At 42.6% G+C, this 13,920-nt stretch overlaps 1 protein-coding gene across 2 annotated transcripts in view; it reads right to left on the reverse strand.

Moving 5' to 3' along the window:
• LOC138261488 (coronin-7-like) overlaps positions 1 to 13,920 on the reverse strand; it is a 1,075,977-nt gene that overhangs the window by 1,016,838 nt on the left and 45,219 nt on the right. For both annotated transcript variants that reach the window (XM_069210466.1, XM_069210465.1), the window contains exon 2: positions 3,501 to 3,597. In XM_069210466.1, coding sequence (XP_069066567.1) covers positions 3,501 to 3,597 — 97 coding nt within the window. The remainder of the gene's footprint in view (positions 1 to 3,500; positions 3,598 to 13,920) is intronic.

The following is a 13,920-nucleotide window of genomic DNA, read 5'->3' on the forward strand; positions in this document are numbered from 1 at the left end:
GTCATGTATTAAGTTTTAACAAAATGTTCGGTGTTTCATGAACAGACAAAAGTTCAGGTTTTATCTGAAAGACAAGAAGTCCGGCTGTTCTCTTAGCGGAGTTGAGAGAGCTCCATAGGTTTGTAGTTTCTTCTCTGATTGTTTTAAATTGTGTTTATCTTTTTTTGTAACATGGATGTTTTTTCTTCTGAAATGATGGATCCTCCAGAGGGTAATGAAAGGTTGTTCAGGTGGCTGAGAGTTTTCGGATTATGGCTTTGGGCTCCCATGGGTCACCAGTAGAGGTCACAGAGAATTAACATAATGTGACTGAATTTCTTTTAGTCTGTTATTAATCTCACTGTCATGTTGAGAAATGGGCAAGGTGGCTGGTAGGGGCTCCAGTTAATATTGCGTAAACTGTAGGGGTGGGCGGTAAACTCCGCTCCACCAGCAGAGTTCGCAGAGATTTGCCACTCCAAAACCTTCAATACACAGCACATGGCAGGGTTTACCGGCGCTCACCCATTCCACAGTTGCCTTTTTGCTGAAGTGTTACACAACCTCCGTAACATACTTTCAATGCTATGTTTGAAAGACTACTCTTCGCTTAATTGGGCAGTCTATGTCATTTCTTAGGTTGAGCTTGTTTCTGATTCTTTTTTGCAGCAACTGCAGCTTGTGTGCTCGGCAGCTTCAGCACTGCCAGCTGCTTAGTGTAGTTTGCAGCTCCCTTACAGCAACGTAGAGAACATGTGTCTACGCTTTTGCTGTGCACCAGAGGCATTCCAGGGAGCAGCATGGTTTGCGACCAGCCCAGCACAAAGTCAGTGTCTGCGCATCTTCAAACATGTTGGAAGGCGTCACAGACCTCTCTTCGTAATCCAGTGGCCTTCATAAATTGACTGAAACAATACAGTGCAGCTTGAAAGCTGTTACGTCAACTTTCAATCAAGGACTCCTGCTCCAGGTTACCAAGTCCTGAGGCAACCTGAGCTGCCCAACAAGCAAGCTTGCTTTTTGGCTTGTCAATGTGGGCTTTAGAGACAGGGCTTCAAAGATCCACCAAAGTGAGCAGCAAAACACTTTGACGCAATGGAGGGCCGAACTGTGAATGTAGGGGAGGGGATTAGCTGCGCAGGGACATAACCTGAGAGAACCCAAAGTGTACTCCGCTTTTATCTCCTGATATGCTTGCAAACAACAGGTTAAGACTGGTTTCTGAAACAAACTTGTGTTTTTTATTTTATTACCAACCAATCCATCCCCCTCGCTTCTTAGGGCACTTGGATTTCACTGGGAGCCCACCCAATGACTCTTGGTTTAAAATCAGTATTTGTTGATAGACAGTAATCAGAACTTTATTCTTTTTCACTTCAGCCTGAAGGAAATGCACCCTGGCAGTCTGTGACTGTGACGTCATCTTGCAGAGCCACATGACCTGATTTTCACCATCGTTTGACAAACAGCGCAAGATATAAATGCTTTACATCTACTATAGGGGATGATAGGATGGGTGTACTCTCCTTAAAAGACCTCTTGGGAAAGATGCCTCTTGAACTCCCTCCCACCTCCTCTCGACTCTGGCCTGCTCGCTCTCTCCCAGCCCGGCTGGCCAATAACAGCGAAGGCCTCTTCCAGAGCCTCCATGTTCTCCTAGGGAGGGTGGAACTCCTCAGAATCTCACAAAGTTTTTATGCAACGCAGCAGAATGCCACAGTTACACTCCGCAAGTTTTGGCCACTCCTAGTAATCTGTTCTAGGGAAGATCAGAGCATGTGCTGCAGTATTAGAAGCAGTTGGAACAAGGAACTTTCAGTGAAAATCATACAGCACACACACTGTAAATAAAAGGCAAATTGCAATACTATTGCACTCTATTTGGATTGGATTGGGTTTGTTAATATTGTCTGCAGGTCTTCTCCTGTCAGAAATTGAAGAATTAATGGATGCTGAAGATGTACAGTACTCTACTCATTCATCTAAAGACATCTGAATCTCAATGAATCAAGTCCAGCGTGCCTCATGTAATTATAGCTTCAATTGAAAAACTGTGTACTGCATATTATGTAATAACAGTGTCAGTGTTTCTCACTGAGTGCCCCAGTCAATGAGTGGCATTCCAGACTGCGCATTCTTTGACACACATAAAGCCCACATTTCTGCTTGTAAATCTCGCCAGAGAAACCTCTACTTCTTCTTGCTTCTCAAACAAATCATCCAAGGAATGCATTGCCAAACCCAAAATGCAGTGACTTCATTTGGTTAAGAGATTCTTTAATAGGCGTCAGACTTTTGAAAAAGGCATTTATCAGCGAAACATCCAAGCCTCATTTAAATAAAATCCAAAATGAAAGATGGTTAAAATAAAAGTATAAAAAGTGAGAAATAATAAAATATTCTTCTGTGGAGAATAACATCTTAGGCCCTTGATAGGTTTCAACTCCTAATCTTGTAACTCTTGCGGACAGGTAGAATTACTATGATTAGCAAGTTAGAGGTCAAGTACCAAGACCCATGTGCATTGTTGGGAAAGTGTGCTTGGATGACAGTAGCAGATGTTTTATTGAAAGTTGACACATCCTAAGTCAGGCCTTGCTCCGGTGGCCCCACAGCCTAGACTCTTATAGTCTTTCCCGTATACATCTCTTTCTTCACCATTATCTGAATGATTGGGAGGCTTCACTTTTATCCCGGAAGTACCTCAAATCTCCCTTGGTTTAGTTGTGTTGTGATCAGCCACCCCATTCCCCCCACATTGGTTTTTGGCCTCACCCCTTCTATTTAACCCATCTCAACTACTATACGCCAGCTCTCTAAGACATTATCATAGCTTACGTCTACCAGATAACTCCATGCCACAAAGGACACAATTTGTGAGTTTTCCATTTAGAACTCATTGTAATCTGGCCAAACGGCTTTCATTCATAGAAATTCCAATCCAAGGTTTTAATTATGGCAATCAACACTGCAAACAAAGTAGAATTATAAACCGGAGCCCGGGAAGGATCACAGCATTGTAATATTCATGATATGCAGTCATCTGGTAACCTCATCTAACTTCTATATTCCGTTTAAAAGTTGGTCTCGATATATTTGAGTCATAACTTTGCTGGATCTGCCTCATGACCTCACCGATAGCTCCCAGGCCCATCCACGTATATTTTTCACCTTTAGTACCGATCCTATGTCCCCTCAATCATACTAGACTACAGTCTCAATCTCATCCCCTAACTTGCCTGTATTCTACTTAATTTCCTTGATTTTCTGCTAAGCATCTTCAACCTCATCACTTCAATGCCATTCAAGAGGTTCACTTCATACTCAATATACACTTCAAACACGGTCTTCATTACTACCCCTTGACCCCACCCCCTTCAGCCTTTTCAGCCTCATCTGTTTTCTCCTGGCATCTCACACCCTGTTCCAGACCTAAACACAATAGCTTCTAGTTTCAACACGATCATGCTGGCCTCATCCCGATCATCTTTGTTTCGCTCTAACCTCATACCCAACCTCACCTGCAGAGTCGGTATTAAAGGCCACCAAACATTGACTGGATTTGATGTGGTTTCCGCAGGACGTAGCAGAGCCAGCTCGTACATCCCCGATCCAGGCCTGCAACATAAAAAACAAAACACGACTCTTGAAACCATCATCACTAGGCCACGCAGTCAGAAATCAGCTTTAAATCCTACTCACAGACATGGTCAAATGAGCCCCATCTGCAAAAAGAAGCAGTCAGTTAACACGGCTTTCTTAAACCATAGAATTCCTTTACCAAGTGTAAAGAATAACCAATGAATTCCAGTAAACGGATACAGTGATTTTCAAGCATCGCAATGAAGGTATATCGGGCACAGATGCCACCTGCTATATATTGTAAATGCTATAAAAACGTAATTCTGATGAAATACACAAGCAGCTTAAGTTCAAATTGACTTGAGAACTATCAATCTTATGCTTTGCTAAAGTCAGATTTGAAGGAGATTATACAGAAGGAATGCCAAAGAAACTCACTTCAAATTGCTTCAAAGACAGTAAGTACAGTACATAGAAAAGGTACCATGTAATTTTTACTTAAGCATATATACGTGAGCTCCATTGAGCAGGGGCTGGAGATACTGCCTTCTTTAAGCATTCATCCCTGTAATTAGCTGAAACGTTTGGACTCTCGAGGTGGCCTCTCTCAGTACCAAGCTTGACTTCTGCAGTCTGCTTCTGGTGTTTACTATTTGATCCACTGTTTATCCGTCCCTCAATTAAACATTATTGCCATTAAAGACTGCCATATCCAAAATGGAGGACTTAATCCCTTAATAGTGCTATCAGTGTAATATATTGGCTGGTACATTATGTACCCTGAGTACAGCCAGGGGAGTGTTGAACTGTTTTAGAATTCTTTCATGAAGCTAAGTGAGTTCTTCCATCAAGCGCTAAAGCATATGTAAGCATTGAGGTGCTCATGATTATGTCCCTCCTTAAAGTGTAGTGGAATTTAATGGGGGACAGGGGAAGATACCACTTGGGAGATGGTTGGAGGGGTCATTAGGAGCACTGGCCAATAATCTCACAGTTTGGTCAGTAACCATAAACCAAACTCTGTTTTTAACTCCAAAAGAAAGAATGATTCCTGGGACGTAGCAATAATGGATCACTGTCCCGGCAATTTTCCGTGATTACAAACGCTGCATTTTCCACCTGTTCTAAGAAGGCAGAAACATACCAGTAATTGTGAGAGGCAAACATTGCAAGATTTTGCTCCAGCTGAAATAACAAAACTAGTCATGATGGTCTATGGTCAAAGCACATTAGTAGGCCCAGGAACAGTGCAGCGATTTTCAGTGCTTCCGAAGGAATGGAAATGTGTCTGCCTGACAGCTCTTAATGTAGTGACAAGCATTGTATGGACCTATTACAATAACGTGAAGCGACACAAGGTTGATGTGGACGTTTGCTGCCTTAGATGCAATATGGAAGCACCGTCCGTACTTATTGCCGTCCACTTTGAGCTGAAGTTAGAATACACACTAAGCTTCCACACAAACTGTGTACCGTAGGGCCTCTGTCACTGGTACCAGACAAGCAAGCTGGCAAGTCTTGCCAAATTCAGACAGGTACCATCTGTTATCGAAAGCCCATTAACCAGGATTCCTTAGCACCACCAAAGGCTGCACATTTTTGTTTGTGGTCCAGGAGGTGTGGCACTGGCAACTTGATGTAGAAATACTACAGCCTACAATTAATAAATACCAATCGCACAGAATGGTTATGTAACGTAAACCATGTCAGGAGTGCCAATGGATGGAGAGGGAAATCGCACCATCATTATTATTTGTAAATCAACAGAACACACATAATGCCATCTAGTCGCCATCTCTGGACCAACGTATAATGGTCTTCAGTGCTTTCCTACATAGAAAAAAAACTGTACTAATGCCCTCAAACCAGTGGGTTCCACAGTGCGCTTGCAACAGCTGGGAAACATTTACACCCTGCCTCTTTATGGAAAGTTTTAAAGCATTATTTAGCAGCAGATCTAAGAGCCCTTATACAGAAGTAAGGAGTAAGACTGTTTAATGTAATCAGGAGTCATACCAATGGCGATCTGTTAGTTCAAATGAAGGTCTTAAACTTAATTTAATAAGCTAGGGGAGCCAGAACACTTTTTTGCAGGCCACAGAAATGTGTACATAGTAGAGATGTTATAGATGACTCTTGCAAAAAACAGAAAGGTGCTTGAAGGGATGCATGCATTAATCTCAGCCACTGGCAATCACTCTGGGCTGGATGCCAAGCCACTATTGTTTGCCAAATGTGACATTCCAGACCAGTGATACTCAAAGGGCGGCCCACCTGACCTTTACATGTGGCCCCCAGGTCAAGAGCAGCACTGGGCTGCTGTTTTCTTCACTGTTAAAGAAATAGGCAATCCTGTATTTAAAGCTTAATTGAAGTTCATACGAAGGTCGTAACTAGCTTATCCTGCACAGCCTAACTTTAAGAAACACCTTTATTTTTAAAGTCGTCTTGCAGCAAAAGTGTAAAAATATAAGGTAAGTTCAGAGTGTAGTTTATTAACACGAAGAACCGTTTCCCCCAATACATCACTTTATACCAGTGCACTGAGAAGTTTTTTTTAAGCAATAGTTTTCAAACATGAATTTACATTCATTCCCCCCAAAAAAAATCCCTGAAAGTAATGCAAGTCAGTTAAGTGCACATTTTGGGCTGGGATCCTTGAATAGTATAGTAATAAAACTTAAGTTTATTAAATCAAACACAGGAGAAGTTTTTGTACAATGCACACACAGAAGTTTTGTATTTCAATTTTCTTTTATATATTATAACGAAGAATAAGGAGGGATAGTGAAATTAAACAATTGCCTAGGATCACACAATATAGGGAAGCCGGGAATAATCCCAGGTTTTCTGGTTTCTCATTAAGCAATCCAGCCAATGGGTGTATATGCTTCGCCTCCCCTACCTACACCCACCTTTCAGGCACCGCCTCCCCCTTTCCTGGTTTTAAGCCCCTCACCCCCCAACCGCCACCCTTGTATTATCAATGCGGCCCTCGGTCACATCTCAGTCAAAACCTTTTGGCTTCTGGGAAAATGTTTGTGAGTACCCATGTTCCAGACAAACACATCCTATGCAAATCAATCTTGTTCATGCTCCAATAGAAACAGTTTGATCCTAACTGCCACACCAAGTCCCCTCCAAATGGGAACGGAAACAACCACAGACCGGTTTTGATCTACTTAGGTCTCAATAGTGAGAAACGGGTATGACTACTCTGGCACAGAGCACACGGGACACCTGTCTGGGCATACCCGTCCCACGGAGGAGTCTAGTGCAAAAACAAAAAGGAGTTGGAAGAAAAGCTTGAAATAATCTTAGACACCAGACCATCGCTTTTTACCCACTGTGCCGTTCTACACAGAAACCCGCATTATGCAAATCAGCCTTGGTCCGCAACTAAATGGAACAGTATAGTCTGAACTGCCTTCAGATAGGCAGGTACCACTGCAGGGTCCAGTCAAATAACTACTTCCAGAATCCTTGCACATCTTACTTCTTGATGGTATAAAATACAGGTAACTAAACATTTCATTTCCTACAACTATAAAATCACCATTTCTTTCCAACAAACATTTTAAAACAAATTCTACAATTTTATATTTTCTATACATGGCTAATGTCTTCCATATGAACCCCACTCCATAACCCCGGATAATCAAAGCCTTTCTTAAAACTGGCTTTAAACCCATTTGCCCCAATTCATCCTAACAGAAGCAGCTCAGTATAAAATGCATAGTATTTTCCGGTTCTCTAAAGACACGTGGACTTGTACCACATTTTACTGCAGTGGCACCTCAGGGGCCAGTTCTGTCTGCCTAGAAAGAGAAAAAGCTGTCTTGTCTTTGCAGTCACAATTTGTGATCTCAGAGATTGTGTTTCAAACTGATGCAATGACGCTTGGATTGCTAAATCGACCACAACTCGTCAAGGTTTTGTATGTAAAAGCGTTTTTACACAGTACGACAAAGCTCTCTTCGAATATTCGTGTTTTCCTCCCTTGTGAGCTTGCATACCTTTTCACTTCAAGTTCACACATGTCTGGCATTTCTCATGGCCCAGTCGTCTCTGGGCCAGGTGTATCTCCAGTGCAAAAGACGAAAAAAAAGCAATCCCTTGTGAGGGATTCTTTACAAACAATGAAGGGAGACGTTGTGATATGCAAGAATTTTGTGAAAAGAGGAATGCTCCTTACACAAAAGTGGGATTTGTCCATTGTGAAGAGTATTAAGATGTGCCTGGCCTTTCACACCCCACTCTTTGCAGATGTTCGAGAGGGCCATGGGAAAGCTTCATACATTCTCTGTGCCAAAACTGGGGTTGTAAATAGAGCATGTCATAAGTTGGCACGTTGTGCCCCATATGTGACGATTCAAAGTCATGCCACTGAGGAGATAACGCGATGAGCTCTATTCAGGTTGGCAGACTCTTCAGTTCTGCTTGTGAACATGAGGCATAAGTGCTAGAACCAAGGGAGCATATATAGCTGGGGTATGCAATAGAGAGCCCTACAAGAAGAGTAGGGAAAGTTTGAGAAGTGTGGGTTGCTGTCAGGGTCAACAGAACCAGAAAGGGCAGGTGTACACACAGTGTGCTTAAACAAACAGTAATGCCCTGAAAACGGACGTGGTTATAGCAGTACTGCTAATTTAAAGGAAGAAAGATATACTAATAGTAAATACAGGACAGAGACGTGGAAACTAAGGTCTATAAGAGAAGTCCTACCGGCAAGGATGTCAAACTGACCCAGCAGATGATTTATCGTACTCATTTCTCTGATACACCCAGGCCTGTAGATCTATAACTAGATCAGTCTTACAACTCCCATCCCCAACACAGGACCATATCCAAAACTGGGCCATCAACGGTGAAAGTTATTAAGGTGCTGCCGACATTTCCCAGCAAGCAAAGTCAAGCAAATGGTTCCAGCTGAGCACAGATACAAGTAAACTGCAGGGCTACACAACAGAGCAGTTAACTACCTTATCTAGTCTGGGCCATCAAGAGACTTCCTCAGGTGTTGCCGACAATTCGAAGCAAGCAAAGTCAAGTAAATGGTTCTAGTTGAGCACAGCTGCAAGTAAATCGCAAGTCTACACAACGTATAAACAGTAACATTAGCAATTAGAAGCATTCATTAGCTTTATTTCGGTAAATATAAATACCATAAAAGCACATCACACAAAAAAGGAACAGCAAGCTACATGATAAACAATTTAAGTCATAAAAGATTAAAAAGGAGAGAAAAAAGAAAAAAGAAATATTTACACATAAGCAGTTCCCTACTAGAAAATCGCACCTTATAGTTATGTAAAAACACATTATAGGTAAAATAATAAAATACAAGCCTGGCAAACCATATCAGATAAAAAGGACATTTCTATTTAAAAAAATATCTAAGAACAAAATAAAATAAAAACAGCAGGTAGGGAATGCATCTGAACCAATAAAAGAGATATGTGCATACAATGATAAATCCATCAATTGTTGTTTACCACATTCATTGTTAAATTTCCCTCTGCTTTTTTAAGCGTGTTCAGTCTGATACGCCAGATTGAATCTAAATATTTTGACAAACAACAAACCACTAAAACCGATGAATCAGATTTAAAAATTCTCAAAGCTAGCAAGCAGTTTTTAAAACCCTTACTTCTGCACAGAGGAATAATCCAACGGGCTCTTTGTTTGGAGTATGCGGGGCATTGGAAGAGAATATGAGTTACTGATTCTTCTCTGGCACAGCCCATCGGACACATCTTAGAAGAACAACTAAAATTAGACCATTTATAAGTGAGGGAACGCAAAGGAAGAGAGCCCACCCTGAATCTAATGTATAATGAACGAGCAAACGGAGAAGATACTATATCCATATATTGTGCAAATTCATAATGGCATTTAAAATATAGAAAGTTTCCCGTCATGGATGATGACGAGACAGCGGACAATTGGGAAAGTTGAACGTGAAGCCAGAAAGCATCCTTTAGTGTCTGGGTAGCGTTCTTAGGGATAGATAATGGTTCCTTCCAATAGGACCCCAAACCAAGAAGCGAGAGGGTCCTTTCTACATATGCACACCACTTGATTTTGGAGCTAGTGTTGTTGGCCATCAAGTTAGCTAGCGCACATCTATAATGGACAAGAGAATCTGATGACCATAAGCGAATCCAGTACAACAGGGGCTTGAGTGCAACGATCTGGCTGATAGAAGGGAGATTTAGGTCCATGCGTATTGGGAGCAGTGGGGTACTGGAAGGAACTCTTAGCAATGACCTTAAAAAAGAGTTCTCCACTTTTATCAAATCATCCAGGCAACAGTGGCCCCACAGTTCAGCTCCATAGATTGCTCCCCCTCTTGCTTGTAGTTTATAAATTTCTACTGCGGGCGTCATGGCAAAGCTAGGAGATCTGGCTGCAAATCTTGCAATGCCACTCGCTCGCTGTTGCAATCGTAAAGTTGCCTTCTGGATGTGGCACTGCCACTTGTGCGAGTCTTCTAGTTTCAGGCCTAAATAATCAAAATCGCTGACTCTTTCCAGCGCGACACCCTCTAAATAGATAGGTCGTCTCATTCTGCCTTTCCTATCGCCAAACACCATGCACTTGGTTTTTAATCGGTTGATTTCGAGCCCATAATCATTGCAATAGTCAATGAATCTTGAAAGCAGGGTTGAAAGGCCTGTGGCTGTTTGAGAAACCAGCAGGGTGTCATCGGCAAAAAGGAGGCAGGGGATCTTCTGCCCTCCTATTTTAGGCGAGTCGTTAGAGCACTCCATAAGATAAGGGATGCATGCGTTTATGAAGAGAAGGAATAAGGTAGGGGCAAGAACACAACCTTGTCTTACGCCTCGGGCAGTAAGAAATTTTTCTGTTAATTCACCTTGTGGGCCCCATCTAATTCTACCATAGTTGCCAGTGTAAAGATCCCTGATAATATTTAAAATAGAGCACGGGACTCCTATTTTAGACAGAACTTCCCACAGTTTGGGGCGGGGTACTAGATCAAAGGCCGATTTTAGATCTACAAATGCTACATATAGGTGGCCTAAGTCAACATCGACAACTTTCCATTTAATAGAAGTAAAACGAAATATCTGATCTAATGTGCTAATTTTTTCTCTGAAGCCCGCTTGTAGATGATTTAGGATTTGATTTTCAACTAGCCACTTATTCAGCCTGCTCAACAACTGATAACAGAAATTTTTTTGAAGGTTGTCGAGGAGGCTGATGGGTCTATAATTACCCGGGTTGTTCCTCTCTCCTTTCTTATGGATGGGCACTATAATCGCCTCTTTCCATGAATCAGGATAAATTCTGCTAGTCAAGATGGCATTAGAAAGTCTGTTAATATATGGGCCCCAGGTGTTCTGGTCCACTTTAAACATGTCAGAGGGGATCCCGTCCATCCCAGGGGCTTTTGCTGCTTTCTGGGCTGCAATGGCCGACACAGTTTCGTTCAGTGTAAAAGGGGGCAAGAGAGACATAGACTCGTCAAAAGTTGTTGGCTCCTCCGAAATTATGTCAGAAATATGACTTGCCAACAATGGACCATACAATTCCTTAAAGTAGGAGAGCCAGATGTCAGGAGAGATATAAGACTCCAGGTGAGATGCGCGGTTCTGATCACCACAGGAAACTAGGAGCCAGAACCGTTTTGAATCATGGACGGTAGCTGCCTCAAGTAAATTGCTCCATAGCCCCTCTTCGTACTCGAATTTACTTTTATTGCAAGTAGAAGCATAATGACGTCTAGCAATGATGATGCCCGATCTGTCCTTGGTCTTTAGCGCAATGGCCAAAGTATTTTTGGCCTCCCTACACCTCTTGTTGAACCATTTAGTATGTGGTCGAATACAGGAAATAGTCAGTGGCCTTGAACGTTTAGTAAACAGCTCTTTCAAAGTAGAAAAAAGGTCCAAATGAAGAGGCAATATTTCTAATGGAGCCAGAATAAGGTTGGTATCAAATAACTGGTGAGAGGAGGTTAGGGCACGCAATTTTCCTTGAAGCTTGTTTGATTGCACAAAGGAGTCCCACCTGACTGTACGCCTATTACTAGACAGCTCCATGGCAGTAGAGGAGACAGGAGGAAGTGCGACCCCTACTAGGAGAGAACTCTTGTATGTGATCTGGAGGGGAGCATGATCACTAGTATGGGGAAGACCCACCTCTAAGTCTAGAATATGGTGCCATAGTCTTAAGTCAAAGAGGATATAATCCAGTTTGTTACTATATGAGCCCCTGAAGAAGGTTGGTCTGGCCGGAATGTCCGCTGGAAAGCGGCCATTACCCAAACGAAGGCCATGGGATATCATGAGGTCCACTATCTGTGAGGCCCTAACGCTTGGTTTATATGAATTTTGCTGGGTAGAATGAAAAGTCACAGGAGGAGGGATATTCCATACACTATCTTCAGACTGCATGACCTCTATGTGATCTGCATTAAGTTCAAGTAGAACGTTAAAGTCACCAGCTATTATGATATGATATTTGAGGCGAAGGTCTGAGATTAAGATATTCAGTAGCTCGACAATGGGAGATCGGTGATTTGAGGGTCCCGGTCTGCTATAAATATTTAGACAAAGGACAGGAGTGCCTGAGGCTGGGTAGATAGCAACGGCCAAAATATCATGGGAATCCACATATATCTCCTTTGTACCACTCCCCTCTATAAGTTTTACCCATGTGATTAAACCCCCTGCCGCCCTGCCAGCTAAAGATGGCTTAGCAGGCTTGAAAAAGGAACTATACCCTTGTTTGTATGTACAATGCGTTGCCCATGTTTCCTGGAACATGCAGACGTTAACATTTCCAACGAGTGCCCCCCACTCAGTGTCAACAAGTTTGCTGTTAATGCCAGCCACATTCCAGGATAAAAGTTTTGCTGTGTGCTGGACACAAGAAATGTTTGAGTTCATGGTAGTATCAACTTGGACGTAACTGGCAACGGGGTTCGCCTTAAATAGACTTGTGGAATTATTAATAGTTCCAGGTTGTGAGTCCGATAAAAGAAGAGAGGCTGGGCAAGGTGAATTAGATGGAAAGTTCATGGCTGCTGTGGCTGTGCAAAGGTTGGTGAAGCATAGTCAGTCAATATCCGAGGTAGCCCCATGATCATGGGTTAGTTGGGCCCTTGAAGCAGGGCGAAAACAGAACTTAGGGGCCAAATCAGGGAGTGGATCTCTCTGGACCTGATGGCCTGTTAGTCTTATGTCTTGAGTAGTTGTAAAATGGTTCGGGGCCAAATTGGCTGATCTAGTGGAAGGATTCACACGCATATAGCTAGCAGTAGGACAGCTAGCTGAAAGAGTAATTGCTGAGGACTTCCTGCGTATAGACCGTGCTTCCATTTCCATGAGGCCTGCTACCAAATGTGGGCTTTTAAGACTAAGTGTTATAAAGTCACTAGGACCAGAGAGACCAGGGGAACCATTAGATCGCTCGACAGATACAATGTCATCATAGATGATTGAGCCACAACCCCTGGTATGTCTCACCCAGTGCAAGACCTTGTTTGTTAGTGAGGCTTTGTCTTCTCTCACGTTTGGAGGCAAAGGTGGAACATTGCACATGTATATGTAGTTGTTGCTAATTAATTTATGATTATGGTATAAAGCTTTGGTAGTATCCCATTTGAAGGGAACATTAGGAAGGAGAGGGGTAGTTCTTCCAAAAGAGGACGTAAGCTGTTTTGCAGGACACTGATCGTCTATGGGACCTGCAGCACAAGCTAGTGGCAGAAGAGGCCCGTTTGGAAAAACGCCTTTTGCAGGTGGTTGCTTGGTAGGCAAAAGGTTTGAGTTAGGCTCGCTAATAGGGGAAGGATATTTGCTTTTAAGAAAGTTGGTGATTTCAAGCAATAATGCTCTCAACTCGCTAACTTCAGACTTAAGGCTACACACCAATGTGAACAAATCATTTTGTAGAGGAGGACTCACTGTACATGGCAGAGCTGAGATGGCTGGTTGCTGATTGTCCGAATCAATGGATGCCAGCGGAGAAAAACGATTAGAGCATAAAATTGAAGGGTGAGGTGTACAAGCTCTAAGAGCATCTACATCAGAATAGGGTGTAGGGAGGGCAATAGGATCTTGACAAGGCAACGACTGTTGGAGTGGTTGGTGAGATGAGGCGACAGAATGAGAGTTAACAACAGTATGTGAACTAGATGTTAGAAATGGAATAAGCGTGCCAGATTTTGAGCCCTTTCGACTAGGCTTCTCCTTGTTGTTTAGAATCTGTTCTACCTCTTCTATTAAATCGTCTATTTCCTTGGCGACATGGCTAGTGTGGGGTAACATAGTCTTATTGATTTTGAGTATTTTGGATTTGCCAGAGCCTAAAGTCGGGCTGTCTTTGGCC

This window comes from Pleurodeles waltl, chromosome 10 (genome assembly GCF_031143425.1).
Source record: "Pleurodeles waltl isolate 20211129_DDA chromosome 10, aPleWal1.hap1.20221129, whole genome shotgun sequence".
NCBI classification, from domain to species: Eukaryota; Metazoa; Chordata; class Amphibia; order Caudata; family Salamandridae; genus Pleurodeles; species Pleurodeles waltl.